Consider the following 26,723-nt stretch of genomic DNA (forward strand, 5'->3'; position numbering starts at 1 on the left):
ACTCAATGGTGTCTGTGTTATTTGCTAAATTCAAGCTAGATTATAAACAAAGAGAGAAAGTACTATTTGCATTCCCATGTACTTTATTATAGTGTAGTGATTATAGTGGGATCCTTTGGAATTGAACAATTCAATTTTGGAGGGTAAATATGTATATTTTTAGACATTTAACTCTTTAAGTAATTGATTATCTATTATCTATTATGTTGCTCCTATAAATAATTTTCTGGGTTATAAAATATACTTTTTACAACACATCCAAAATATTCACAGTTTTCAAAATTAACACTTTACAGGTGACCATTCAGAAGCTCTTTAACCGGTTCCCGACCAGTGCACGCCGATGTACGTCAGCAGAATGGCATGGGCAGGCATATTGGCGTACAGGTACGTACAATCTTCAATGCTGCCCTGCCATCGCGAGCGTGCCGCCGGCGGCGCACTTGCGTGCCGGACGGGACCCCCGTGAGTCTGGTCGCGCTGGTTAACCCCTTCACTTCCAGTGTCATTTACACAGGAATCACTGCATTTATATAGCAATGATTGCTGTATAACTGACAATGGTCCCAAAAATGTGTCAAAAATGTCCGATGTGTCCGCCATAATGTCGCAGTCACAATAAATATCGCTGCCATTACTAGTAAAAAAAAATAATAAAAAATTATTAATAAAAATGCCATAAAACTATCCCTATTATTACCAAAAATATGTAGAAGAATACGTATCAGCCTAAACTGAGGGAAAAAAAAAAACTTATATATATTTTTGGGGGATATTTATTATAACAAAAAGTAAAAAATAATGCTTTTTTCAAAATTGTCGCTCTATTTTTGTTTATAGCGCAAAAAATAAAAACCGCAGAGGTGATCAAATACCACCAAAAGAAAGCTCTATTTGTGGAAAAAAAAGGACGTCAATTTTGTTTGGGAGCCACATCGTACGGCCGCGCAATTGTCAGTTGAAGCGACGCAGTGCTGAATCGCAAAAAGTGGTCTGGTCTTTGACCAGCAAAATGGTCCGGTCTGTAAGTGGTTAAATTTTATTACATGTTACACTTTTCCTTGGTTATTCTGCCTAGAAAATTCACCTCCCTGACATGTATTTTCTACACTGGCTAAACATAGAAATGTCATAATGCGTTCTGCTGAAATTCAAGAAAAAGATAGAACTGAAAATAGCAATTTTCAGCAAAATGTAATCCTAAAATTGCCAATATTCACAGCAACTGATGGAAATAGATGCTCCTTCAAAAGGAAAAAGGTCCTCTAAAAAAATAATAAAAATAATGTGTCAATTTTTTTGGGAGACTGAAGAGTGTTTTTGTAACCGAGGCAGGACCTATAGACAGAATGTGTGGGAAAGTTGTGGAAATGAAAAGGTTGAAGACATGACCATGTACTTATGTAAAGAATGAGAGGGCAGGGATTTAAAAAAAACAAAAACAACTAAGGACCCATTCACACTTATTCATTGAGGTGTGTTGTGGTAATGCATGAAAGAGCACCATGCACAAATTAGATTGTCTTGCACTGTTATACATTTTCAAGTCAATTCACTTTTGATGCACATGCATTGCAGCACCACAAAGCAGATTTGTGCACTGCATGATCAAAAACATTATGCTCGTCTGATTTTTGGAACATTGGCAGCCACCTGAAATTAACACGTTACTGCACTGCAGTATAGTGCACTGCACTATGTGTGAATCAGCCCTAAAATATTTTGCCATTTGTAATGATTATGTAAAAAATAGAAATAACAAGAATTGTCCTTGCCATTAGTATTATAAGATCATTGGGGTGTCTGTGGCACACAGTTATCCTCAGCAAGTATACTCGGCAAGACAAAATAATGTTGCCCATGTTGAAATTTGTTTCCAATTAGCAGCTAATTCCCTTAGCAGGTAAACCATCATGTTTTTTATTGTTGAAAAACATTCTGTAGGGTGGTGGCACAGTCTCTTTCACTGACAGTGCTTTCTGCTGCCCATGATCATTTATCTAGTTCATTTTCTGCTTAGCTTAAACTGCTATACGCTTCCCCATGGTACTTATTAAGCTCTGTGTGATACAGGGAGCGAAAGATACATAGGGGCTGAAGAAATGCATAAATAATGTTTACATTGGCCACTGCTTGCTCCAAATTCTCAGTTATGTTCTGGGGAAACGTTTTTTTTTTTAAGCTCTCTGAATCCGATTGAATATTTCAAGTGATCAACCCCACTGGTTTTAATTCAACAGCTGTTGTTAAGAGGGGATTTTCCGGTGAACTAAAACACTGATGTGGATTTTAGAAGCTGGCAGAGCTGTTTTTTAATAGCTGGTCTGTCACCAATGTCTGAATATTTACTGTCCTTAACAAGAGTTAATGATGGTTTATTTTTTTTAAGCAGTGATGTGTGCTCATTCTGATGCCAGTTATGTGACTGAATTCTGGAACTCTGGCCCTATGATCTTTTCTAGGGAGAAGTACTATATCACCAGCAAAATAAAAAATGTACCCGTAAGGCAATTATACATCAAAATACAATGAGATATTACTATATGCAGTGCCTTGAAAAAGTATTCACACCCCTTGAAATGTTTCACATTTTGTCATGTTACAACCAAAAATGTAAATGTATTTTATTGAGATATTATGTGATAGACCAACACAAAGTGGCACATAATTGTAAAGTGGAAGGAAAATGATAAATGGTTTTCAATTTTGTTTTTACAAATAAATATGTGAAAAGTGTGGTGTGTATTTGTATTCAGCCCTCCTGAGACAATATTTTGTAGAGCCACCTCTCGCTGAAGTTAGAGCTGCAAGTCTTTTTGGGGATGTCTCTAAGAGCCTTTCACATCTAAAGAATGACCCAGAACCGACCATCAGCGGGCTAAGTTCCGCTGTTGTCTGATATCACAGAGCCGTTCCAAAACATTTGAGATCCTCCCTGATGCCTGGCCAGCAGCTGGCCCAGCCTCACTGCGTGTTGCTGAGAGCTTGAACCAACTGCTCCTCCAGCTCCCTCCACAGCCTGGCACTCAAGTGATCAATGGAGGGGCAGTCTGACAGTCACTGCTCTCTGCTCAGAGCAGACTGAGCGAACAGCAGTCATGTGATCAATCAGTTCTCTGGCTTAGAGCTGGCGGGAAACAGCTGCAGCAGGAGACCAATGCTGCACAGCAGAGAAGCGAGCATGCATGTTTGTTTTTTTTTAAATCCCACACTTTTCCTTTTAAGGGTAACTCCACTTTTGTGGGGAAAAATAATAGCAAATAAAAAAATAATATAACGTATACAATTGTGACTCAAGAATTATTATTTTTTTCAGCCAATAGGCTAAACGAAAAATTTTCTCCAGATTTCTCCATCCACACAAGGAAGGTGGATGTAATTCCACCCAACACTTCCCCACCAGTACATTGTATTCTGACAGAAGCTCCTGCCACTGATCAACAAAAGTTCATTGGTTGCGCCAAAGTCAAAACCCATCATTTTTGTGTTTTCTTAGAAAATTCATAAAACCTACACCCAAAATATACCCCTTTCCCCTCCCAAATCGGCAGTGGCAGAGATCACAATGTGTTTTGCAAAATGCAGTGCCAAAAAACATCATAAAATTGTAATATTTCATTGTAAAGTAGTGGCCTGGCATATATCTGCAAAACAATCTTATCTGACCTACAGTTTTTAAAAGCAGATATATAGATACAAAACAGTGACGTTATTTATAACGCATAGATGCATTCATTCTAACTCTTCTGAATGCAACAAAATGAGTTAGAACGCTGTGTTATCACTAATTCACTTTAATATTACGTTGTATGTTAAATTAAGTTCATATAAGCATTGGCAGGTCTTCAATTGAATTCTTTAAGAAGGAAATTATACATTACACAGCATTCTAACATTCTACATGGAACAAACTACAATAACATAGTTCAAGAACACTTCAGATAGAAAACAAGGTACATATAGAAAACAAGGTATAAAAAAGCTTCTCGAACAATAATTAAACCACTTTGCATCTGCATTTCTCTTAAAAGAATGTGTTCATGTGACTAAACCTTCCACATATTATTTAATAAAGTATTTTTATTGTCAGTTGTCCTTGATGATCAATTGTCAAAGGGTGCATCTGAGGTCTGGTCACCAATTTTTTTCTGAAAACTAGCTGCCCCAGGTGACACTATACACACCCTGACATGGGCTATAGGTAGATTTTGCCATGCAGAGAGGATATACTTTTCCATTTCTCGATGGGGGATTCTCATAGCAATATCACACCTCACACATTTTATTCCTGCAGCATTGAAGCAACAAAAATACAACTACAGCTGTAGTTATACTAAAGCAGATCATTTGGTTTCTACCATTATTGTGGGCCAAAATAATCAACCACTTCATTTAACATGGTGTTCAGTGGCTTGATTTTCAGTGATATGATACATATACTTTAACCACTTCTCGCCAAGCCTATAGCAAAATGATGGCTGGGCGGGACTCATCAATCCGGGTGGACGTCATATGACTGATAACTATACCGGCCTCTGCCGGTACCATGTGACCGCTGTAACCAATCACAGCAGGTCATGTGACAGTTGTAAACAAAGGATGGCTTCCTTTCAAGCCATTAATTGTGTACAATTGGGTTGCTAGCTGTGATTGGTCACAGTGATCACATGGTAAAGACTGGCCAAATCATAGCCCATCTATGCCCATTTAAGTATTTAAGTAAACATAATGTGTAAAGATAAAATACTGATCACTTCCCCGGAGCAGTACAATATTACTATGGTAGCATTATATTGCTCTGGTCAAAGTGTGTTAAAAAAAAATCCTTAAAAAAAAAAAGAAAAAAAGATATAATCAAAAGTAAAAAATATATATATATTTGTTTTTTCATATGGTCACCAGTCAGTTTCCCTGATCACCATCACACCAGTTATATAATGACGCTGTAACGCACTGGTACGTAAACAAAAATATATATATATTTTTAAATTTCTTTATTTTCCCATAAATTATGAGAAAAAAATTAAAATTTCAAAAAACTTGCAATGCCACTTACTAAAGACCTTGGACTGTCTACATGACAACATTGGGTCATTTGGTGCAAATCTGTACTGTCCTGACATTTGTGGGCCTCAAGAAATAAGATGGGCCATCAGAAAATTAAGATTGATCAGTTTTCAGATGTTAACCAAAGTTTGTGGACCGTATAACTTTCCTAAATAATATACACCGATTTGGGTTATTTTCACCAACAAAATGTAGCAGAATACATTTTGGCCTAAATTTATGGAGAACAATTATTTATTTGTAAAATGTTATAACATAAATGAAGTAAACCCAGGGGTGAATAAATACCACCAAAGAAAGCTCTAATTGTGTGAACAAAATAATCAAAAAATTGTTTGGGTACAGCATGGCATGACTTTGCAATTGTCATTTAAGCTGCTGAAAGTTGAAAATTGGCCTGGGCAGGAAGGGGCTAAAAAGTGCCCTATACTGAGAAGTATTAATCCCAAAAATAAAAAAAATGATATATTGCAGCATACCATTCATTTTACAGTATGTAGTGGCTGAATTGTCTATATACAGAGCTCTGTCCTGTCAGCGTGGATATCCTGTTTTTTGTGCTGGGAATAAAAACCAGCACATTCCTTAGCCCCTGTACACACGGTCGGACATTCTGCCAACCAAATCCGTTGGATTTTGTCCGACGGATTGTGTCTGAAACTGTTGCATACACACGGTCGGACCAAGTTGTCGGATTTTACGGTTGCCAAGAACGCGGTGACGTAAGCCGTGTACGGCGGGACTAGAAAAGGGAAGTTCAGCACCACGTCCGGCACCCTTTGAGCCTCCTTCTGCTGATCTCGTGTTAGTAGAAGTTTGGGGAGAGACGATTTGCGCTTTTCACATTAGTGATTCAGATCGCTACTGCTCTTCGGTTTCTGCTTGTCTTTGCGTATCTGATAATCAGTGCGTGCAGTCATTAAGTATTTTTTTCTCATTGTGGACTATATCTTGGTATAGTACGCTTTGAAAGGCATTTTTTATTGTCTGCTTGCTTCTGCTATTCAGTTCGTTCTTTCAGACCTTGCGGTTTATCGGTGCTTTCTGGTGTCCGTTCTGACCAGCCGACCGTTTTGAAACCATGTTTCGTCTACGTACTCGTCGTAGAGTTTGTGCTGTGCAGGGGCTTCGTGTTGGGGTTCTTACTTTGACACAAGCCCGGTCCATGAACAGGGAGGGCAGACGTTTGTGGAGCAAGAATTGGTTGCGCCAGCGTCACCGGTTCTCGCACATGCCTTTGCTTCGTGAGATCCGCGAGAATAATCCTGATGATTTCAGGAATTATCTCTGGATGACGGCCCCGTTTTTCACCATCTGCTCGCTTTGCTGACCCCTTATATCACCAGGCAGGATACCTGCATGCGGCAAGCCATCACTCCGGAGCAGAGGCTCATCGCCATGTTGCGCTACTTGGCGACAGGGAGAATCCTTCAGGACCTCAAGTTCTCTCCAGGCATCTCCCCCCAGGCTCTGGGGATCATTATTCCAGAGACCTGTTCTGCCATCATTCAGGTCCTGAAGAAGGACTATATGAAGCTAAGTTTTATCCTTAAACATCACATTCTATGTATTTCATGATTGCTAATGTCTTGCATTTCTTTCCTCATTCCCTAATTACCATCATTGCAATATGCTCTAATTCATATGCTCTGCCCCTTTGTCCTCAGGCATATTTGCCTCACTAACTTCCCCACCATGCTCTTCTTGGCACATAAAACTATAGTCTAGTCACTTACCAATGTCTTTTGTTAGCTCCATAGTATTGCTTTCCCCTAAACACCCCCTAAAATCTCTACAAATGTTATGTGTGTGCTTCAATTCATGCAGAGTGACTTTTTTGTAATTTGTGGGGTTGTGCCAAACTCATTAGTAACCCCCCTCCCCCCAACTGCTAGCTCAGCTGATAGCAATCCTCTATCTGATGACTTGACCAAACCCAATACACACTATACCTACCTTTTTGATGATCACATTTATGGACGCGTTCACCTAAGCATGTAGTGCAAGGGCCTGCCTCAATACTTTCAAATGCAATTTTTTTTTTTTTTACATATTAATTATCTTGATATGTAATAGCAGAATGTCAAAATGTGCTTCCATTTTGTTATTATGACACTTCTTACCTGTCCGGTGGGCTGCCAATAGTGTAAGTAAGGAGGGGCTTCCCAAAGTACCACACATTATTTAGGCATTCAGCTCTCAATCAAGTGGAGAGGGTTACCTGTCCTAAACATTCCCCCTCATTTTCTAGCAAGGGCCCATCAGATGGGGGGATGGGGGGGTGATGACTCTCATAAGGGGACCTTATACTTTAGGCTTTAAATACTCAGTTCCCAAAATGTTATACTAATTTTGACCAAAAATGTTGGTGTCTAATCTGCTTGCAATGTTGATTTGTCAAATTACTAAATTTTGTTCTTGTTTCACTACACAGTGTCCTTCAACGCCACAGGAATGGCAGACTGTGGCCTCCCCCTTTGCCAGTTTTTTTCAAGTTGTGCCTTTTTCACCAATAGTGCAAACCCAAGTTCAGAGCGAGATGAGGGGACAGTCTCTTCTTCAGATAGTATTATGATGTTGTCGGTCTGCTACACACACACCTTGTTTTTGTAACTTATGTATATAGTGCATTACTGACCAAAATCATGCTCATTTTCAGCACCATGGCAGGCAAATGGCATGATTGTCCAAATTTACACCTTACTGTGGGTGCTTTTTACTAAAGGCACATCCACTATGTAACCCAAAAAAATACAGCGCTATTCTTAAATAAAATATTGACAAATGAATTATATGAAATATTATACCGTGAGTGCAGCAGTAACTTTATAAGTGAGATACCCACAAAACAAATCCTAGTTAATTTTCAAAAAAAGCTGCGCTAGAAAATGATCCAAAAAATATTTGTGAAAAATAAATAAAATAAATAAAAATAAATAAATAGAGGAATATATCTAAAAATATTTAAGCAAAATATAATCCAAAATATGTGTATATTCAAAAGTTAGTCCATATCCCCATCTACACCAAAAGATTATGTTATATAATGAATATATTCTTTTTGATTGTAGTCTCCACCGTGTAACACACCACACCGGTAAAAGAAAAGGTGTCCTCAAAGATGCAGAGACAGGTTTCCACCACCAATATTACTGCCGCTTACCAGCTAGACTGGTCCCATCACAGAGACCAGATATGGCCAAAAGAGAAACACTCCTTCTGCGCATGGACCACCAGGAAGATAAATCTCAGTTCAGGTGTTTGGAAAGGTCCTATGGCCACACCACTCATTGCCCGGCACATACAGAAACAAAAAGGGTCGCCATAGTGTAGTAAATTCAGCTAGACTGGTCCCATCACAGAGACCAGATATGGCCAAAAGAGAAACACTCCTTCTGCGCATGGACCACCAGGAAGATAAATCTCAGTTCAGGTGTTTGGAAAGGTCCTACGGCCACACCACTCCTCTGCCTCCAGATCCAGCAAGGTCTCCTCTCGCCTTCTGCGCATGGACCACCAGGAAGATAAATCTCAGTTCAGGTGTTTGGAAAGGTCCTACGGCCACACCACTCCTCTGCCTCCAGATCCAGCAAGGTCATCCACTATGCACTACAAGTGCACTGCAAAAGTACACCGGAAACTGCACTTGGAGTGCAAAGTGGAGTTGCCTTTAGTAAATCACACTCCTTCTCAGCACAAACTAAAATTTTACTACAAATACATTTTTTGCGCAATGAAAAAGGAAGCCACACATTGTTGATAATTAAACTTTTTAATACAAGCACATTCACATGTGCGTTTAAAAAAGGTTTTTACAACAAACCAAGAACTTGTGTGTATCAAAAACAGAGTTTAATCAGCATTTTGTTTACTTGTTGTTTTTGTGTAAACAGGCATGTATCAAACCGTAAAATACAGAACACAGGAACTTACAAAGTTCAACTTTGAAAAGTGAAGACAATATCAGACATGAGTATGTACAAACTGGGCTGATATTGCCTTCATCACATGGGGTGTGACCCCTGAAAAATCCAAATTTGGAAGATACACAGAGTGTGTCAACATGTGCTATCTCCCATCATGGGGGATCAATGTACATGCTTTGGGGCTGCAACCCCTTCATCCCAGACACTTTACACAAAACACGTACATTGATACCCCATGATGGGAGATAGTGCATGTTTACACACTCTGTGCATCTTCCAAATTTGTAATTTAGAGAAATACAAAATTTTTTGTTTCAAATAGCAAAAATAAAACCCTATCTAGTTTTTTATGTTTCACACTCTCCCCAAAACATCAATGATGTTCTTCATTTTATTTTTAACATCATTGATGTTTTGCTGTATATTTTCCAAATCCCGATTTCACCCCATTATCTCCCCAATCAGGATCTGGGCACTTTCACTGGTAAAACGGGAATCTTCTTCCACATCACCTACAAAACAAAGCAAAAAAACACACCATGTAATAAAAATATGGTGAGATACATTGATGAGCTTACCGGAAGCTGTGTTCTCCGACACTCACTTGTTGTGGTGACAATTTGCCCAACCTCCACAATCTCTCCTTCCTCCTCCTGCTCCTGCTCCTCCGTTTCTGCTTTTGGAAGTTGGCCTTCTTTGGGAGGGGTGTGGTTCCTGGTGTCCTCATACTTGCCGAGTCTTCTCTCCCCTATGAGAATGTAAACAAAGAATAATTAGCACACAGAGGGCAGAAATAGCAATCTGAAACATTGCTTGGAAGTGTTGTACAATTGTGTTTTTTGGCCGAGTTCCAAAGTGAGAACATTATTGTGGACACTTTGTTAAGCTGGAATACTTCCTTGCGGAACGATGTTTTTTACGAACGAATGAACCTATAAACTTGAAAGTGGCCATTTTAAAATGCACAACATGAAATCAAAGCACATGGAGCAGTATGCAAGCAAGAATAATCATATGAACACACGACAACTACTTACTTTTTTAAGAACACGCTTGATCCTTATGTACTGCTCGTGCTCCATCATTTTCAGGTCTGACCAGCGTTTTCTCAGTTGATCCTTGGATCGGCATACCCCAAAATTCTTATGTAGACTCTTCACAACTTTAGACATGATCTTGGCCTTTCTGATATTTGGGTTTGGGTAAGGACCATACTTCCCATCATATTTCAGGGAGAGAAAGAAGCACCTGGAGTCCTTGAGAGCAGGAGATACAGATGCCATTTATTACCCCAGGATGGTTCACTTTGACAGGCTGCATTTTCTGGTAGACCAGGGGGTACCCAGGCCACCACTCAGGCCACCACTCTCCAGTCTTCCTTCAAGGCATCCTTCACCCCCAGCTGAGGCTTCCAACGTCCAACCTTGGCCTTCCAGGCAGCAACATGTGGTGGGGCCCAGCTTGAGGTATTGCATTGTTGAACTAGATGTTCTTATTGATCAGTAAGTTGTGATTTAACAAAGTGGTTTACATCTCAATAGACAGTAGTGACCAAAAATGATTGGGACGGGAAAGAAAAATGCTGGGCTCAGAATGATAGTCTGTTCTATTTGGTAACATTCAATTATCAAAAGCCAGGAGCACAAAATGGTGTGATTGATGATCAAAAAACTAAAACTATGTCCCCTTTTCATACACAGGAAGACCTCAGTCGGGGGGGAGGCTGTGGCAAGTGGCAGCCAGGAGGTCGAACAACGCTCTCCTCCTCCTGCCCCAACTACAGGAGCCCAGCCACAGCCTCGAAGGATGCCTGGTGGGAAGTGCCCAAGGAAGACGAGAGAGTGATGGCCTGGGTTCAGTCTGGTCTGCCAGAAGATGCAGCCTCTTGAAGATCAACATCCTGGGGACATAAAGGGCATCTGAATTTCCTGTTCTCTAGGACTTCGGGACCAGACTTCTCTCCCTGAGATATGTACTCCTCAGGCCACCAATTTTTTATATTCTAATTTGTTCATGTCTGCCCTGGGGGCCAAAGGCTGCACCAAAGTGGAAAAACAAGTTTCTCCAGCGCTGCGTTCCTCTTTTTATTTGATTGATGAAATACTTGTGTATGTGTTTTCCTTCCAAAAGGCCAGTTTATTTGTGAGCAGGCAGGTACATTTCAAAAAAATAAGTGAAATGAATAACAAGGGGTACCAACACTAAACTACCTCCTGTAGATTAAAAAATAAAAACAAAATATCAAAAATACAATAATGTTGTGGTAAGTTTACACACACAAAACACCCCAAAAAAAGGAGAAATGAGAAAACTGTCTTTAAAGGAGATTTTTAGGGAATCCAAAAAAAATAAAAACATCCAAAAAAGAATAAATAAAATCTAAAATTGTGTAGATGTGACGCAAACTAAAATTGTATTGCTGAAATGGTTAAAAAAGAGTAATGAAATACGTTCGGGAGACGTGTGTCTGACTATGAGCATCAAAAGAAGTTCGTTCTTGCAGCATTGTAAAGAACAAGAGACTGCGCTTCATGAAAGAATTTTTAACATTGCAGCGTGACGAATGTGCTATATCGCTTACGAACAGTAGTTTTACCTGAACGAGCGCTTCCGTGTCGGAATTTGAATGTGAGCATGCGTGGCACCTTGTCCGTCGGAGTAGGCTACACATGATCGGAGTATGTCCGATCGGACCAGTTTGTCGGAAAATATTTCCAGCAAGTTGGAAAATTTGGTCCGACGGATATTCCGACAGAAACAGTCCGATGCATACCACACACAGTCGGAATATCCGACAACACGGTCCGATAGGACACATTCCGACGGATTCTCCGAACGTGTGTACAAGGGCTAAGTGAAAGCACCTCACAGTAAATACATAAATACTGGTTAGGCACACATGAAGGAATCTTTAACCCTTTGATAACCCTGGATGTTTAGCCCCGCTTCCCAGCCAGTGCCATTTGTACCGTGACAGTGCAAATTTTTAACACTGATCACTGTATTAGTGTCACTGGTTCCCACAAAGTGTAAAATTTGTCCAAGTTCCAGCCATACTATCGCAGTCCAGCTATAAGGCATTGATCGTCACCATTACTAGTATAAGAATAAATAACAAATATTCCAGTATATATACCTTCGTTAGTAGACACTATAACTTTTGCGCAAAACAATCAATACGCTTTTTGGGATTTTTTTTTTTACCAAAAATATCTAGCAGACTACATTTTGGCCTAAATTTATGAAGAATTATTATTTTTTTTTTTATTGGATATGTTTTATAGCAGAATGTAGAACATTTAGTTTTGTTTTCTAAATCTTCGGTCTATTTTTGATTATAGCACAAAAAAAAAAAAAAACCCAGTGGTGATCAAATACTACCAAAAGAAAGCTCTATTTGTGGGAAAAAAAATATTATAAAGTTTGTTTGGGTAAGGTGTTGCATGACCGCATAATTGTCAGTTAAAATAATGCAGCGCCATGTAGCAAAAATGGTCATGAAGGGGGTAAGTCTTCTGGAGGTAAAGTGGTTATCAGTATTGTACTGGGGTAGAAGAAAAGACACCCTGACCAAGCATGAACACTACTGCCGAGAGAGGGAAAATACTGGACAAGTAGTATTCCCTGTCATAACACTGCACTGCAATAACAATAACATAATCTTTAATTAAACAGACTGTATCAACAACTTTATAATACACAAGCACAAGTATAGCAATGATTCTCAATAAAAAAAAAATAAAGGGCTACAATATTACTATAGTTGCTGCCATAATTAGCTTTAGCTTGACCACATAAAGTTACTGATAACGGAAATTTGTTTTTGTTTTTTTACATCACCGTTCCTGTTTTAAAATTACATAAACTTTATATTTCTATCATAAAACCCTAATTGTTTACATAAAGTGATAGCTGCAATGCATTTTATATTAATCAGTAGAATACTAAGGAATTAAAAAAAGAAATACCTTTTCCCACTGGAAATCTATACAGTACTGACCTGATCTGTAGCCATGCGAGCATTGGTGTGGTCCCCCCTCCAAATACCCACACTGTAAAGAAAACGACCAAGAGTGTTGTAGTGAACATCATTTGCTTGGGCTGAGTCTCTGTGTCTCGAATTGCTAGAGCAAAGGCAATTGCTCCACGTAAACCTGCAAAAAATAACAATTATGAGATTTTAAAGAAAACTTTGCTTTGAAAACTCTCTTAAGAGGGCACATCCCATCGGCTAAGTGGCTCACTTTTTCCTTCTGGGGTTCATATTGTGAAGTTGGTTGCCCTGCTATGTATATCCCCATGACTTTAGGTTTCCTCCATTCTTAAAACCAAACTCAGCGTAAACAGCTAAAAACCGAATTGAAATAAATTCTGTATATGAACTATTTTACATACCAAATACTTTTTAACTCTCTCAATCCTGTCTTGTGAACCAGATACACCCACCATACAGAACAGTCAGGTCTATGACCTACACTTTACCAGCAGACCAGCTTGGCAAACTACAAACCCCCTGACTGGACAATGCAAGCCATCCCTTTGCTCACTCTGCTCTCTCCTCCTCTCAGCATGTTCTCAGTCAGCACATAGGAAAGTGGTTTCTACTGCAGTCCCAGAGACCTGTTGATGTCACCAAGAGTTATAACATTTCAGTCTTTTCCCACGGTACACATTTCTCTCTCCTGTGTACCTGTTGAAGAATTGCTTGGCTGATGTCCCTTCTGGTTTCTGATCCAGCTTGCTGTTCCACTATTCCACTACGCTGATTCTCAGGTTTCCTGATTTCCTGGCCTGTCCTGAAGTATGCTGATCTCTGGCTCCCTAATGTCCTGACTTGTCTGACTATCCGTTCGGGTTACCGAACTCTGGCTATGATTTGACTACATTGCTCTGTTTACCTTTTACTATTATTATTATTATTATTATTAAACAAGTGTGATTTTTAACTGCACTTCTGTCTCTGTCTGATTCATGGTTTCTGACAGCAACTTTGACATGCTTAAGTAAAACCATGCATATCATCACAACCTTGTTTTTTTCAGGACTAACTGGGCTTTCATTTGGCGGTAAATAGTATTAGTAGTTTTTTTGGGGTTTTTTTGTTTTGTTTTTTTGCTATCAAAGAAAAACTGCCTCAAAATAGTAAAAAAAAAAAAAATGTATCTGTATATTATTGCTACTACCATAGAACAAATAAAATAAAAAAAAAAACCTCTCCCACTCCTGATGATCACAGCGATACGATACCACATATGTGTATGTTAGTTGTATGTACCCGTAGTACAGCCCAGAAACAATAGTGTACATGTTGCTTTTTTTAAATCCTACCTAAAGCACACTGACACTGATACTAATTTAAAAAAAAAATCTAAAAATACCGACCCTGACCTTGACCCAAACACTAACCCTGCCACTTACCAAGATCAAACCTTGATCTAGGTATTTTTCTAAAAAAAAAAAAAAAAAAAAAATATATATATATATATATATATATATATATATATATATATAATTTAATTTATTTTTTCTACACACACAATTTTTTCTATCTCTGGAAGGACAGAGAAAGATACAATGTATTTTTCTCATCCATTTACAAAGACAGAAAACATGGGTGGACTTCATAGTGACTAATATCTGTGATAGCCATTAAGAGGCTTTTGTTTTCTGTGCAGAGCTGCGCTAGATTTTGCACTCTCCAGTTTTACTAAATCCACCCCTAAAAGTTAAACTGACACAGAAGACAAACAAAGCAAATAAACTGCAAAGTTAAAACATAAAATTGAAGCAATAAGCAGAAAGCAGCTTTTTAAAGAAGCTTAAACCAACCACATCATACACCAGTACCCCTTAGTTACAGTTTGTGTTTTCTGACAGATTGTCATTATTATTGTGGATGGGGCTATTCAGAGATGAGTGCTGTGATTTTGTGTTAAAGTATAATTAGTAAAAGTTGAATGGACTGAATAATTGATAATAACTATTAATTGAATGGTGCAGTGACTGCATACAGGAGAGATGGTGAGAATAGTAAGGCAGGATGGTGGTCAAGGGTGATGGTGATGGGGATGCAGGAACAGTGGTGCAATGGGGGGGGGGGGGGTTGAAGGCACAGTGCTGACAGAGGGGGAGGCAGGCATAGTGGTTGTGGTGCAGGATTGACCAGTATCTTTTTTTACAGCTGGAGGAGCAATTTCTTGTAAAAGCAATTCTACCCACCACCATGATTCTGCCAGCTGACCATAGAGCTGATCAGGGGCAGAATGGCCCGATTATCTCTATGGTCTAAGATACTGGAAGTGCCAAGTATTTTGTCACTTTTGCAGGTAAAAAGCAGCAGATCATACCAATCTTGATATGATCCAAATCTTTTAAGGGTAGAGGAGATATGTGGGGTCTAATAGACCACAGATGTCTAAGTAAAGAGGACCTGTCACTGCCTGTGTAAACAAATAAAAAATAAATACTAATTTAAAAAAAGATTCACGCCCAAGGTGAACGTACGAGTCTACCCCGCATCGTAAGTAAACTAGATAGCACCACACATGTGAGATACTACCACATCAGATCAAGAGCAATAATTCTAGCACCAGACCTCCTGTGTAGATTTACAGTGGTAACCTATAAAGGGTTTTAAAGCATCACATATGAATAATATACGTAGTTTGTTGCTATTCCATGGGCATGCACAATTTTTAAGCATGACATATTTGGCATCCATTTACTCAGTGTGACTTGGGGTGACTTGGTGTGGCATCATTTTTTATATTTTACCAAACAAATGGGTATTGTGTTTTTGTGCATTAAAATTCAGAAAAAGGCCTGGTCTACGGTGTTTAAGCACCTATTTACACTCATCCATTGTGGTAATGTGCATGTAACGGCATAATACTATAACTTATTTTAAAGTACGCAACTAAGCCTAGTGCATTGTGGTGCCTTTCATTTTGGTTAGCATTAAGGTGCTGTTCATTTTGAAAGATAGTAGGGTGCCATTCACTTTGGATGACACCTCTTGCTCCCCGAGCCAGTCCACAATAATTAACATATGTTTTAACACACCATATCACATATGGCACAACCAATTGTTGGTTGTGGTATTCTGTATAGACAAAAATGCTGCACATACTGTACATGGAATCTACAATATGGCATACCACCCATCTTTTTGAGATGGGAATGAGGGATGCCTATAAGCTAAAGTATGTAGGCGTAGGACACACCCCCTGCCATGCCCCCTTAAGGGCTAGTTTACACTTGCTTCAAAACAAGGCTTTGGGCAGGCTTTCTTAAAGCTCTCTGAACACCAGTAAAAACCTCCTGTCACTAAATAAAATGGTTAGCTTACAGTCCTGTTTACACTTTTGCTTGGTGCTTCGGTGGAGCTATAATGAGGCTTCAATGAGAATTTGGTGGGGCTTCAATGAGGCTTTGTTGGGGCTTCAGTGAGGCTTTGTGGGGCTTCGGTGGGGCCTTCTGGGACTTCAAGCGAGCTTTGCCATAGACTTCTATATATGCTTTGAAGATGCTTTGAAGCACCACTAAAGCGACATCGGGTATAATTTTTGAAGAAAAAAAGAAAAGGAAAGCAAAGCAAAGCAAAAGCAAGGTGTAAACAGGACTGTAAGTTAACCATTTTATTTAGTGACAGTAGCTTTGACTGGTGTTCAGAGAGCTTTAACAAAGCCTGTCCGAAGCCTTGGTTTGAAGCAAGTGTAAACAAGCCCTTAATGTGTGTTGAAGTCGAAGCAAGTGTAAATGATCCCTAAAGGAGAATAGAATAAAAAAAAAATGATTAGTTAAACCCACATGTGCTTTTTTTTCCCACTACTATACTGGCTTTTGAAATTTACAAATGCAGCAATTTATAAATTAAATGAAAGGTTTAGCACTGTGAAACACTTTTTTTGCAATAAAAAGTGCATTTTTATATACAACTATATAGATCAGATCAAAATGAGGGACAAATGAGGAGGAAAGAGGTGCAGAGGGACTTTGTTCTAAATCAGGAACAGTCTCTCGAAATTAGCACCAGTTGGGAGCTATGAATATGGTGCCTTGGTAGTCCATTCAATATGAATTAATGAGTGGGCTGCCTTAGCATGACACACATGCAGGAACACAGCGGAACAATGTGAATGGACCCTAAAGGTCAAAATGGGAGAACCTCACTGGTTGCTATGTGGCAGTACAGGCAGCGTATTGTAATCAAAGAGAAAAAAAGAAAATTATATATATATATATATATATATATATATATATATATATATATATATATATATATATATATATATTATATTGTAAGCTCTGATGAGACCTAGTAAGTTTAACCAAATCCACTTTAGACAAAGCAGTAGATGCAGTAACATAGAAACATGTCACACACATTAATGCACATTTAATAAATCAAACAACAAAGCACAAAATGTACCAAAATCAAACAACAAATGGGAATTCATCTTTCATTAATATGATTACAGTAAAATTTAATCAGATTAGATTTCTATTGGTTTTTGTTATTGCCCTACTGAATAAATCAGTCCTTCACCATAGTAACAGGAACTGGTAGGATTGCTGATAAGGAAATGCAGACTGGCATCCTAGCATTTGTCAGGTCTAAACTGTCTGAGTGTATTTTGGGCCTGTCTGAGCTTCTGTGTGCTTCTCTCCCTCCTTCTGCTCGGTGTTGGCAAAACAACATTTAGAATAGCCTGTACACATTCTGCTTATAAGCACCAAAGTGGTAATACGATTGCTGCAGTGCCAGTACATAGACATCACAGCTGTACCCAGCTTGTCACATATACAAAGGCAGGCTGCTGTGCTGATTTTATACCCAGCCTGGACTGTTCATAAGAATCTACCCTACCTGGTCCATGGATTATTCATCTAGACATCATTTGTTAAAAATAAACACATTTAGTTGTACATATACATGACATTCTTGGGTTCACTGGGAGCAGCATGGTTAACAAAATAAAATACATTTACTTTCCTCTCAATTGAAAATAACTAATAAACCTAGAACACAATAATTCTCAGTAAGGCATAACTAATTTAGCCTCTGGGATTGTATGAAAAATGCTAGCATTTAACGACTGGAGTGCAATCAGTGCAAACATGCACTTGATTAACATTTACAATGTAAATTAGGCTGGAAAATTTAAACATTATAGAGCATCCATGTAACACAAATTGGTAATAATAACATACAGAAAAAAAAATGCAGCACTTAAATATTTTGGTTTTATAAAGAGAATGGTCTGTAAAATATACAGCTTTACAGCTATACAGTGGCTTTGTGTGGTGTGTTGTACATAAAGCAGCAAACTCATGCATTTACTAAAAAAATACTTATCCCACTTAGTCTAAGGTGTCCAGATTTTTTAAATGAAATCTGGGGACATATTTTTTTTCTTACTAGTAATGGCGGCAATTAGTGACTCTCTGCCCGTCACTGCCCGCCTCACAGCCTGTCAAGTCTTACTCTCCGGGCCCTGGTTACTACTGGGTGGGGAGCGGAGGAAGATCACTCCACCAGGGAAGGCAAGGAGATGGGCAGGCTGGCCGGGACTTGAGCCAAGGCAGAAGAACATGCGAGCAGGAGCAGAACGGCATGCACCCGAAACTGCAGAAATATTCTCTCCGCTCCGACCAGCACATGATCATCAGAAAGGGGAACAGATAATGAAAAAAATACATTCTCACCCCCTAAGCTAGTAGGAGCAGCAGAGCGGGAGGTGTAATTATGATTTTTTTTTATTCTGCACTCTCCGCTCCGACCAGCACATGATCATCAGAAAGGGGAACAGATGATGAAAAAAATACACTCCCACCCCCTAAGCTAGTAGGAGCAGCAGAGCGGGGGTGTAATTCAGATTTTTTTTAATTCTGCACTGTCTTTGAAATTGCCCCAGTCCCTATTCAAATCCAACCCAGGGACAAAACCGGGGACAGACTTGATTCGGGGACAGTGTCCTCAATCCGGGGACTGTCCCCGGAAACTGGGAATGTCTGGTCACCCTAACTTAGTCTTATAAATATCTTTTAACCACCTCAATACAGTGCACTTACACCCCCTTTCTGACCAGACCAATTTTCAGCTTTCAGCGCTCTCACAGTTTGAATGACAATCACTCAGTCATGCAACACTGTACCCATATGAAACTTGCGTCCTTTTTTCCACACAAATAGAGCTTTCTTTTAGTGGTATTTAATCACTAGTGGGTTTTTTATTTTTTGTGCTATAAATAAAATAAAACGTAAATTGTGTGAAAAAAATGCCTTTTTCTTTGTTTCTGTCATAAATTTTTGCTAATTAGTAATTTTTCTTCTTACATTTTGGCCAAAATTTATACTCCTACATATCTTTGGTAAAAATAACCCACATTAGTGTATATTATTTTGTCTTTGTGAAAGTTATAGAGTCTACAAACTATGGTGCCAATCACTGAAAATTGATCACATCTGATCAGGCCTTCAGTACATCAGGTGTATCTCATTTCTTGAGACACTAACAAGTCAGGAAAGTACAAATACCCCCCAAATGACCCCTTTTTAGAAAGTAGACATTCTAAGGTATTAAGTAAGTAGCATGGAGAGTTTTTTTAAGTTGTCATTTTTTCCCACAATTCTTTGCAAAATGAAGATTTATTTTTTATGAGATGACTACTACCACATTATGGCTTTACCTTGCAGGATTTAAAGTGAAGAAAAATTAAAGATTTTTTTTTTTTTTTACAAAATTGTCATATTATCAGGTTACACCCCAAAATACATTCTGCTACTCTTCCCGAGTATGGCGAAACCACATGTGTGAGACTGTTACACAGCCTGGCCACATACAGAGCACCAACATTGAAGTAGTACCTTCAGACGTTCTACGAGCAAATTTCTCATTTCTCAACCACCTATTACATTTTTGAAGGCCCTGGAGTACCAGGACAATGGAATTTCCCATAAAATGACCCCATTTTGGAAAGCAAACACACCAACATATAATCTGTGAGGCATAATGAGTCTTTTGAATAGTTCATTTTTTTCCAGAAGTTTTTGGAAAATGTGGAAAAAAATGAAAATGCATTTTTTTTTTACACAAAGTTGTCAACTTATAAGATATTTCTAACACATAGCATGTATATAGCAAAAATTACACCCCAAAACACATTTTGCTACTCCTCCCAAGTATGGCGATACCACATGTGTATGACTTTTACACAGCCTGGTCATATAGAGAGGCCGAACATTGAAGTAGTACCTTCAGGCGTTCTAGGAACATAAATGACACATCTCATTTCATTCCTACCTATCACACTTTTGAAGGTCCTGGAGCACCAGGACAGTACAATTACCCACAAAATTACCCCATTTTGGAAAGCAAACACCCCAATGTATATATTCTATGATGGGCTGCAGATAGATACTCTGATGGGCTGGTGACAGGTACTCGGGTACTCTGATGGCCTGGTGACAGGTACTTGGGTACTCTGATGGCCTGGTGACAGGTTCTCTGATGGCCTGGTGACTGGTATTTGGGTACTCTGAAGGGCGGTGATAGGTACTCAGGTACTCATATGGACTGTGACAGGTACTCGGGTACTCAGATGAACTGTGACAGGTACTCAGATGAACTGTGACAGGTACTCAGATGAACTGTGACAGGTACTCAGATGAACTGTGACAGGTACTCGGGTACTCAGATGGACTGGGACAGGTACTCAGGTACTCAGATGAACTGTGACAGGTACTCGGGTACTCAGATGGGCTGTGACAGGTACTCGGGTAATCTGATGGGTCGTGACAGGTACTCGGGTACTCTGATATGCCGTGACAGGTACTCGGGTACTTTGATGGGCCTTGACAGGTACTCGGGTACTCGGATGGACCGTGACAGGTACTCGGGTGCTCATATGGTCTGTGACAGGTACTCGGGTACTCAGATGGACTGGGACAGGTACTCGGGTACTCTGATGAGCTGTGACAGGTACTCAGGTACTCTGATGGACTGTGATAGGATGATGGTACTTGTATGCATGTTTCTTTGAACTTATGCTCTATTGAGGCTAGAAACTCACTGCATTGCTACATTTTTGTCATAAAACGTCTATGTTATTTTGCCTTGATTTGTTTAATATAGAATATTTGGGTTAAAGCTAAATTCGTACCAGATAAGCATAATGTGGACACATTATCTCAATTCCAGGTGGCTAGTTTCAGACAACTTTTGCCAGAAGTGGAACCAGTGAGCCATGCTTTCTCGAGTCATCTGTGGGACTGATGGTTATATCCATCATTTAGCACGCAATTGCACCTACAACATGGACTGATTATTCAGTTGCATGGCAGAGGTGGCTTTATTTAACCACTTGTCGACTGGCCACCATCACACTCCTGCGCCAATTGCCATAGCTGTACAGCGGCCATTTTAAGGAGTATAGGGGGTGCGCGGCCGCTGCGTCCCTAAGGAGCTGATGCCATGCCTGCCGGGCACCTGTGATTGCTCATGCAGCGACTATGGGAAATTGTGTGTAAACACACAGATCCATGTCCTGTCAGGGGAGAAGAGACAGATTGTGTGTTCCTAGTATGGAACAATGATCGGCCTCCTCCCCAAGTCAGTCCCATCCCCCCACAGTTACACATAGTAAGGGAACACATTTAACCCTTTGATCTGCCCCTAGTGTTAACTCCTTCCCTGTCAATGACATTTATACAGTAATCAGTGCATTTTTATAGCACTGATCACTGTATAAATGTCAATAGTACCAAAAATGTGTCCAATGCAATGTCACAGCCCAGCTAAAAATTGTGGATCGCTGCCATTACTAGTAAAAAATATTAAATAATAAAAATGCCATAAATGTATCCTCTATTTTGTAGATGCTATAATTTGCACAAACCAATCAATATATGCTTATTGCATTTTTTTTTACCAAAAATATATAGAAGAATATATATCGGCCTAAACTGAGGAAGACTTTTTTTTTTAATTTTGGGATATTTATTATAGCAAAAAGTAGAAAAGAAAAGGGTTTTTCTTTTTCAAAATGTTTGCTCTTTTGCTTATAGCGCAAAAAATAAAAACTGTAGAGGTGATCAAATACCACCAAAAGAAAGCTCTATTTGTGGGGGAAAAAACATAAATTTTGTTTGGGTACAATGTCACATAACCACACAATTGTCAGTTAAAGCGACACAGTGTTGAATCACAAAAAATGGCTTGGTCGGGAAGGGGGTAAATCCTTTGGGGGGCTCAAGTGGTTAATGAAGACATGGATTTTTTTGGTTATTCTCATACAAAACAATCTATTATAGCATTCCTTTGTTCTCTTATTCAACTTAAATTATCATTTAATTAATAATACTTTAGCAGGGATTTCTTTTTTCCTCAAATTGTATAATTTACCTGCTTGCAATAATTTCTTCTCTGTTCGCCAGGCTCTTAAGAGATATAGGAAATTAAATTTTTCTCCACAAATGTGTAGACCAATTTTGTTAGGTATTCTATCAAAAATGTGTTGATCAACTTCTGTTCTATGCCGTTCGGAATATGAAGCAGTATTGTTTCAGTCTGCTTTTGTTACACATTTTCTGTGCATTTCTGATTTGGTTCCAAACTATAAAAATGGCAATTTTGGGTTAAGATATGATGAAATATTTATGTCTCCTAATAAAGTGCACATATTTATTTGAAGGTCAAAAACAGACCTAACAGGTAAGGGTCACTGGCGCACTTGAAATGCTTATGGCGATGCCATCATCTGTCCAGATGTAGTACTTAGTAGGTATCTTTCTGTTAAACCTTCATGTCTTGGTAATTTATTGGTCCATTTGGATACTTTTCCCCTCACAAAATATAAATTCTCAGCTATACTTAAAGACCTCCTCTCTCAATTGGGTTTGTCACACTTAAAATTTTCTGCTCACTCATCTAGGATTGGAGCCACCACAGAAGCCACTAGATTGGGCCTGGATGATGCTACTATTATGAATTTGGAGGGACGGGAGTCAAAAAGATTTAACTTATATGTACAACCTAACTTATCTCTCTGATTTCTATGATTTCCTTAGGTACCAAGTCCTGCATATGGATTATTGGACATTCTTTTGTTCATTGGTTGTCTTCTTTGGAGGGAAAACCTCTTGAGAATATTAGGAGACGTGTTAATCATTCCACTGAAAAATTCATGCCCTTGTTTTGTTAGATAGTTTCTCCTTCCTTCATACTGTCTTGCAAGGTGATTTTCCGGGCCTATACAGACTCTTTGATATAGACTTGGACATATTTAACCTCCCTGGCGGTACGATTATTTCGGATTTTAGGTGCTAAAAGCGGTACCATTATTTTGCATGAAAATTTGGCGTTTTATATTGTAGTCCTGCAATTCTTAGGAATAACTCTCTTAAATCTGTCCAAACCAGAGTCTAGCAGACATCCCGGGTATGATAAAGTTTGAAAAATTAAATCATAAATTATAATATAATAAATAATTATAAATAATTGTACCAAATAATAATATAACAATAATAAAAATTATTCAATAATGTAATCAAATCAAAAACACTGAAATTTGCTCAGTTGCAGAATTGTCACTGTCATTACTTTTCAGTATTTGATGACGGATCTCCCCACAAATCGCTATCGCTCAATTCTGTGAGTGATTCTAATTTATTATCGCTGTTTTCTAGCTGGGCTAAAATCATTTTTGATGTACAGTGACAGTTTTGGTTGCTATGGGCAATCTCCAGTTTCCAGGCATAAAGAACAGTTTTTATTATATAAAACTGCATGCAGGACACTGGGCAGACCACTAGGGACAACGGGGATGTGAAATATTTACATACAGCAATGTAATCTGTAAGATTACATTATACTGTATGTTTACTGTTTGTTTCACTTTTTGAATTTGGCGCCGATCTCCGTGCCCGTGCGTCGCAACGCTCGCAGGGCACGGAGATCGGCGATGTAATGCATCGAGCGAGACACGGCTCGCTCGTACAGCGGGGAGACAACGCTGGATCCGAGGGAGAAGGTAAGTAATCCTCCTCCTGGATCCAGCGATGCAGTCCCGAGTCTGGCTCGGGGATACCGCTTTTGGTATGAAAAATCCACCCCGAGTCAGACTCGGGAATACCGTCAGGGGGGTTAATGCGGGTCCCAAAAACAGCACTGAAATGGCCGCGGTGCTGGGGTAGGGCTTTTTTGTTTTCAACAAAATCAGCTGGTGGGGACTTTTCCTGAATGTATTATTTAATGCTATTCGCTCAAGTTATATGACTGAGCAGTATATATATATATATATATATATATATATATATATATATATATATATATATATATATATATATATATATATATATATATATATATATATATTATTATTATTATTATTTTAAAATAAAAATGTTTAAATATTTATTTCTATGCATTTAAAAGTTGAATTGTTTCATTTTAATACCAATAAAGGTGCCACGGCCATTTTAATACCACTTTGCTATATGTTTGGTTTATTTTAAGCATCAATTATTTTAGTGGTTAAGTGTGGAGCTTACACTCCCATGGAAAAGTGGGTACATCTCATCTGATGTACCCACAACATGGGATTATGGCGGTCACATGATTTAAAAATAAAATAAAAATTCCGGTAGTGCACTGTTAAATCTCGAGCCGGCATGTCACAGGTATGTTAGGCGGGAAACATGTGCATTGGGGGTCTATATAGGCACCCCACATGCAGACTCCCGTTTAAGTTGACCTGGGATCGGCTTGGCGAACTCCGCTCCCTCCCACTCTGTCACAGCACCTGTTATGTGGTTTTGTAACCCTTGAGCAAGGGGGATCTCTTTCTGAATGTATTATTTGATGCTATTCGCTTGAGTTCAAGGACTGTGTGGTATATATATATATATATTTTTTATATATATTTAAAAAAAAATACATATTTATGTCTATGAATTAATGAATCAATGGCTTTAGGCACAATTTTTAAGCTGCTTTTTTCCTGACCGGAGCAAAGGCATTCAGGGGAGGAAAAAACACTGGGTACGCATAAGGCCTTAAATCCAAGTGCCATTTTGGAGTTCAGACTGTGCACTTTGCAAGTTGCTCCAGAGCCTAATATACTCATTCCAGAATAAATGAGCAGAAGCTCTACTGACTTCCATCATCCAATCATGTACAAACACAAATGCTGTCTCTTCTCTTTTCTTTGTATGTGATTGGGTATTCTTTGCAAAGTGAAAAAAAGGGGGGGGGGGGGTAAGGCTTGCGCTATGGAGACAGAAAAATAATAAATAATAAAGAAGAGTCGGAAAAATTAAATCGCATGTATGAAGAAAGGGAGGGAGGCTGCCACTAACAGATAGTACCAGCCTAATAGGTTGGAAAGAACTGTGAATATTAAGGTGGTAGCTATGGCGGTCTCCTGTAACAGTGCATAAAATGCATACTACATATGAATTACAAATGCTAAAATTGTGTTAATTCCAGTGAAAATTCTAAGTGATAAAGACAAAAAATATTTACAAAATACTGAAAAAATATATATAAGAGAAAAAAATATAAAATTATTCAAAAATATTTTTGAAATTAAAAATGCTCTATATTTCACAGCTATGTGCAGTCAAAAGTGCTTGTGTGCTTTAGTGCAAATTACGTGCATATAAAGCCTAAAAAACTTGTATCATCTTCACACAATGAAAATCATTCCAAAACATAAAATAAAGTCCATTTAGAATTTTTAAGAAAAAAACAAAAAAATCTTCAGAAAAATTCCACAAGAGTTCAATTTAATTTTCAATTGTGCTCAGTGCCTGGTGTATCCTGAATCACAACCGGTGTGTTTTCCGTGCATAGGACAAATTGCCGCACTCACAAGCTCCCCTGCCCCTGCAGGGGTTAACTCGCCTCCACAGTGTGAGCCCCTGTGCCGCTGTATAAAGCTGGCCTGGTTAATGTTCAGTTACTCCTCATTTCCTCATGTTTATATAAAAAAATATAAAGCATCCATAGTGTAGTACTGTTTAAAATTAGTGCCTTTATTACATTCAAAAGTGGCTACTCGCATAAGTCAGAGGTTAAAAAACTTTCGTAAAGTACAAACACCGCCGCTGCCTTGTGAGAGAGCGTGTGTACACGTTAGGCATTAACATTAACCAGACCAGCTTTATACAGCAGCACAGGGGCTCACACTGTGGAGGCGAGTTAACCCCTGCAGGGGCAGGGGAGCTGGTGAGTGCGGCAATTTGTCCTATGCACGGAAAACGCACCGATTGTGATTCAGGATACACCAGGCACTGAGCACAAGTCACCTTAATTGAACTCTTATGGAATTTTTCTGAAGATTTTTTTAGTTTTTTTCTTAAAAATTCTAAATGGACTTGATTTTATGTTTTGGAATGATTTTCATTGTGTGAAGATGATACAAGTTTTTTAGGCTTTATATGCACGTAATTTGCACTAAAGCACACAAGCACTTTCGACTGCACATAGCTGTGAAATATAGAGCATTTTTAATTTCAAAAATATTTTTTAATCATTTTCAATTTTTTTCTCTTATATATATTTTTTTCAGTATTTTGTAAATATTTTTTGTCTTTATCACTTACAATTTGCACTGGGATTAACACATAAGAATTTATGTAGTATTAGCACTTTAAGAAGGCTGGTAATAATCTTTGCAAAGTGAAGCTTTACAAAGCTTTGGAGCAACTGCCCAGCTATAGGTAGTG

General features: G+C 38.7%; 1 protein-coding gene across 1 annotated transcript in view; it reads right to left on the reverse strand.

Annotated features, from left to right (window-relative positions):
* The window catches only part of SLC9A9 (solute carrier family 9 member A9), a 1,026,444-nt gene that overhangs the window by 379,430 nt on the left and 620,291 nt on the right, over positions 1-26,723 (reverse strand). Inside the window, exon 12 of the mRNA XM_077488236.1 lies at positions 12,994-13,147. Coding sequence (XP_077344362.1) covers positions 12,994-13,147 — 154 coding nt within the window. The remainder of the gene's footprint in view (positions 1-12,993; positions 13,148-26,723) is intronic.

This window comes from Lithobates pipiens, unplaced genomic scaffold (genome assembly GCF_037356315.1).
Source record: "Lithobates pipiens isolate NorthernLeopardFrog02 unplaced genomic scaffold, aLitPip1_a1.2 Scaffold_18, whole genome shotgun sequence".
Taxonomy (NCBI): domain Eukaryota; kingdom Metazoa; phylum Chordata; class Amphibia; order Anura; family Ranidae; genus Lithobates; species Lithobates pipiens.